This window comes from Physella acuta, unplaced genomic scaffold, assembly GCF_028476545.2.
Source record: "Physella acuta isolate Inbredline_101_S28 unplaced genomic scaffold, ASM2847654v3 ptg001120l, whole genome shotgun sequence".
NCBI classification, from domain to species: domain Eukaryota; kingdom Metazoa; phylum Mollusca; class Gastropoda; family Physidae; genus Physella; species Physella acuta.
Window position 1 is genome coordinate 294094 of NW_026732637.1, and position 4968 is coordinate 299061.

Genomic DNA, 4968 nt, shown 5'->3' on the forward strand with positions numbered 1-4968 from the left:
TTGAGTTTGTGCTGAGATGATCTACTATGTAAGTCAGAGTACTTGCATTTGTTTTGAATTGCTCAAATCTCTCAGTGAAAACATCCTTCATTTTGTTTATATTAATGTTGAAGTGATTGAATAGTAGCATTGGTTTCATAACGATATTTTTTTCAGATTTTTCGTAATTTAGTAATTTACCGCTCACCATGTATTCAACAAAAAAGTATTTTTTTTTCGAAACAAACCACTTCTTCAAGCAAGACATAGGCTGGGTTTTATTTTCAGTTTTACACTAATTATTAGCTATTTAGTTTATTTGTGATATCCACTGTTGAATGTTTCATTTCGGAATGGACAATGTAATAGGAAGTACATTGAGATAGGGAGTAACTAAATATTTTAATATAATAGTGAATGTTTATTGATTATATCTATTGTTATATCGTTTATTACCGAGTGTTGTAGACTAATATTTTTATGAGTTTTGAAACAAAAAAATTATTAATATTTGTGTATGGATCTGAAGAGCCGCAACTGGACACTAAAAGAGCCGCATGCGGCTCGCGAGCCGCAGGTTGCCGACCCCTGACTTATACACATGACATGGTGTTGCAATTTGTTTCAATTAAAATAAAAACACGTATTTCTCAAAACACGAACAGGCCAGCAATAAGTATCCTATGTTCGTATTTTGTGTTTGAGTATATATATATATATATATATATATATATATATATATATATATATATATATATATATATATATATATATATATATATATATATATATACATATATAGGCCTATATATTTATATGGGGGGGGGGCCTAAAAATTTTTTTTGCGGGGTGGCCCTTTTTTTCTAGTTCCGCCACTGCTTCAGGACCGTTGATTCAGATTTATCCATGACTGGGCTTTGGGGAACGGAGATGACTGGTTGTATTGCGATCCCTGTTGTAAAAGTCGTTGTTGATTTTGCAGTTGATCGTGGTGCTGGTTTTGGGGTTGTCTGCTGCGGCGTTGTTTTTGCTAGCGTTGTTGGTTGTTCTGCTGGGTCTTCCTGCTGTGGTGTGTCTGAAGGCGTTTGCTGGCAATGGTTCGTCCAGAGTAGGGTGGAGGAACAGATTTGACACGTTTGTCTTCTCCCGACGATTGCGATTAGGATAGTGAGTGATTTGTTTTTGTAGTTTATTTTGATGTAGTGTGGGATAGTTGATGGATTATCAGTGTAGACAGAAAAGCTGCCATTATTAGTGTTCGGAATTGTGTTTATGGATGGCTCTTTGTTACTGCATAGGCGTAGTGCTTGTATGAGTTTAGCGTTGTTTAGTGTAGGGGTATCCATTTAAGGGTTCCATTGATTTTGTTGTTTTCATGAAGTGAGAAATGCAGTGTATGTGGACCGTGTGTTTTGCTTGTTGTGCATTGTGGTGACGTCAAAGGCTTGTGAGGAGAAGTACCAGGTGTCAGCTCTGCCATAATTGAGTAGAATAATTTGATGTTTGCTGATGAGATGTCTTATTATATGACCTCGCAGGTTTGGTTGACCGCTTAAAGTTAAAAGAACTTCCATTGAAGGTGAGGCAGTTACAGATGAATAAAGGTCTGGACATATCCTCTTCGGTTAGATCTAGAGTTATTGTTGTTGACTTGGCTGCAAAGGATGGGGCCCAAGATTTCATTAAGCCACCCGAACCATAGTCCTGTTGACTCCTCTCCAAGTCTCTCGACCTAGAGGGAACAGGAATGGGCGCAAACCCATTGTTGAGTTTGGTAATCGTTGCATAATCCATAGAGATGATGACTCGATGAGTTGACTTTAGATATCTAACATATAAAGTTCAATTCTGTATGTTTGTAAATTGTATGTAATCGTGGATCATTTTAGATAAGTCCCATTATGGGAGCCTAAACTTTAGAATTAATGACCATCTCTTTATGTATGTATGTGACAGCCGACAGACGGACCCTTGGCATGGGTGGCATATAGTGAAAGAAAACTCGACTTGATAGCCATTGTATAATATTCTTAAAGTGTTTAATTATCAAAATTAATGATTAAAGAAAATAAATATTGATGATTTTGTAAAACAAGTTTCATTATATATATATATATATATATATATATATATATATATATATATATATATATATATATATATATATATATATATATATATATATATATATATATATATATATATATATATTTCACAAACATATATTGAAATTAAACACTACTCATGTATGAAAATGTATCTATTTAATTGGTTTACGATTGTACCATTAACTTAAGTAATTGTATTACTAAAAACAAAAATAATATTGACATATAAAATATGTATTTACAAGCTGTATCTATTGCTTATAAAACAACAAGATACAAAACAAAATAAACAAAAGCATCGTGTTTGGGATCATCTTAGAACCCGAGCCTAAAAATGACTTGGGGTCATAGGGGTCACATTGAACAGTTCTAAAGTCTGGGCGTTGACACTTGGACGGCCACAAGGGTCCGGACATTATGTCTTGTTGTAACTGGACGGTTGCACAGCCACACGATTCCAGGGCTGGTTTTACACAGCCAATGCCTACCTCAAAGGTCTTGCACATAATTTTATCAAGATCAAATGAAGAAGACCTGGCAATACCTGCGGCCTTACTAGAAGTACAAGTGGTTATACTTGGAGATTTGCTGGTAAGGCAGTTCTGGTTGATGACGCTGACATTTCTACAGCTCATGATTATCAGGTCTCTTGCTTTGCTCGGCGAGGGCATATAATCAGATATCGACACAGATTGCGATGAGGCGCAGTCTATGGCCAACTGTAAGACACAACTGATGGCGTTAGTGGAATTGTCAAGGTTGTCACAGAAATCTTTGTCAGCTACAGATAGTGAATTGATGTCGAAATTGGCAGGGAAACTCATCAGGTTGTTTGTAAAGCATTTTTCGATATCCTGATTTGTCGGAGGGCAGACAGAACAGTTGCCAAGACACATCAAACCTGTGGACAGTGTGTAAACAACCAGTGAGCTGAAGTAATATCACATATGTTCTAGTGAATGTTAGGTTATGTAACACCACGTATGTTCTAGTGAATGTTAGGCTGTGTAACACCACATATGTTCTAGTGAATGTTAGGTTACGTAACAGCACATATGTTCTAGTGAATGTTAGGTTATGTAACAGCACATATGTCCTAGTGAATGTTAGATTACGTAACAGCACATATGTCCTAGTGAATGTTAGGTCATGTAACAGCACATATGTTCTAGTGTTATATAGTTATAGAACATTTTATATATATACATGTATTTTTGTGTATGCGTGCGTACGTGCATGCGTGTGTGTGTGTATGTGTAATCTATTCATGTATAGTTGTTGTAAGAAAGGTGACACTGTGAGCCACAGTACCGCCCAACAATTACAAAATTTACTTCAAGAAACCAAATTGCAACTTGTCGAACAACAAAATATTTACTTCAAGAAACAAAATTATGGTACGTTCAGCTTTAACTAGATGTCAAATGCAACTCACCAGCAAAGACCAGCAAAGTCACATAAAACAGATCCATGGTCTAGGGAAACTCGTTAGGCTTTTTGTTTTCTCGTCGGGCTAATGTCTATCTCTGACCTATTGATTAATAGTCTACCAGAATGCAGTTGTTTTTATCGCAATTTACAATTTAAAATTAGACCTGGTGAATCAGAGATGAGGCAACACATTGCTCTTATCTTATCTTGGTTGTTCATTATCTTTATTTGATTTGGCTCAGTGACGTAGCGAGGTCCGGTGTCACCCGGTGCGGCACTTAATGGTGTCACCCCCAGAGGCCGTAGCAACCCTTCCCGGGGACAAACTTTGAATTTTCAATTTCCACCCCCCCTCTTAAACTTTTTATTTGCATCCCCCTCAATCTTTCGATTTGCACCTCTTTAAAGACTATTTAACACTCGAATTAATCACTTAATTAAGTGGAATTATAATTTTTCTCTCTATATTTTGCTATTTTTTGCCTTGGTGTCATCCCCCTAAATGGTGTCACCCGGTGGGGTCCGCACCTCCGCCCCCCTAGCTACGCCTCTGATTTGGCTACATACCTGACAATATGTGCAGTTGTCAATTGTGTTCTAACTAACTGTTACTGATAGTGATTAACGTACACTCAAAGCTTTCACATAGCAGGCCCCTGGGCGGTAATGTGGGCAAAATCGTGCTCCGATAAGTATGATAAAAAAATAATAGAAAACTAGGTCACGCGTCAATGAATATAGGATTGGTAATACACTGATAAAACCCTATTAAATAATTACGTAATACTCCTTTCTGTGACCGCGGTAGTGCTCAAACACATTTTGTGCCTCTGTGTGTGACAGCAGACGGACGGACCCTTGGCAGAGAGACATGTAGTAAAAAAAAAAAACTCTTGTTCGCGGTTGTGTAATATTCTTAAAGCGTATATTTGGCGCCCTTGTCTATCATGTGAGCGCTTTGGTGCATATGTTCGTTTTAAACAGTGCGATAGACTATGGATAAGAAAGGTTACTATTGTGTTTAACTAAATAGAATCCGGGCGTCCTCTGGGGCCCGACAGGATGCTATTTGGCGCCCCGGACCTTCCTGTGTTCGCTATGGCGCCTATGTTTGATTAAGTGGGCGTAAAGACTATGAATAATTTGGGGTATTATATTCGTTTACTAAGTTGAATCAGGCGGTGATTTGTTTTTGGTTGGTTGTGGTTAGGTTTATTTCGAAAAGTAATATATTTCCTAAACCCGGGCAATGCCGGGTTTGTGCTTCTTAATAAACACAAAAGTCATGGGCCTTCACAGACAGGTTTTTCACAAAAGCCATTTCAAGGCCTGGCCGGAACGGCTAGTGTATAATATATATATATATATATATATATATATATATATATATATATATATATATATATATATATATATATATATATATATATATATATATATATATATATAT

General features: G+C 36.7%; 1 protein-coding gene across 1 annotated transcript; it reads right to left on the reverse strand.

Moving 5' to 3' along the window:
* Nucleotides 1–2228: 2228 nt before the first annotated feature.
* Nucleotides 2229–3676, reverse strand: LOC131955979 (uncharacterized). Its single transcript, XM_059320315.1, has 2 exons — nt 3523–3676; nt 2229–2988 (listed from the first exon to the last, which is right to left on the reverse strand). Exons 1-2 carry the CDS (start codon nt 3557–3559, stop codon nt 2339–2341), a joined length of 687 nt encoding a protein of 228 aa, XP_059176298.1. The 5' UTR covers nt 3560–3676; the 3' UTR covers nt 2229–2338.
* Between the last annotated feature and the right edge of the window lie 1292 nt (nt 3677–4968).

Excerpts from the sequence above, each read along its gene's own strand:
- LOC131955979 (XM_059320315.1), bottom strand. The coding sequence starts at position 3,559 with ATGGATCTGTTTTATGTGACTTTGCTGGTCTTTGCTG. Across the intron at positions 2,989-3,522 it reads GACTTTGCTGGTCTTTGCTG|GTTTGATGTGTCTTGGCAAC; the intron begins GTGAGTTGCATT and ends CACTGTCCACAG.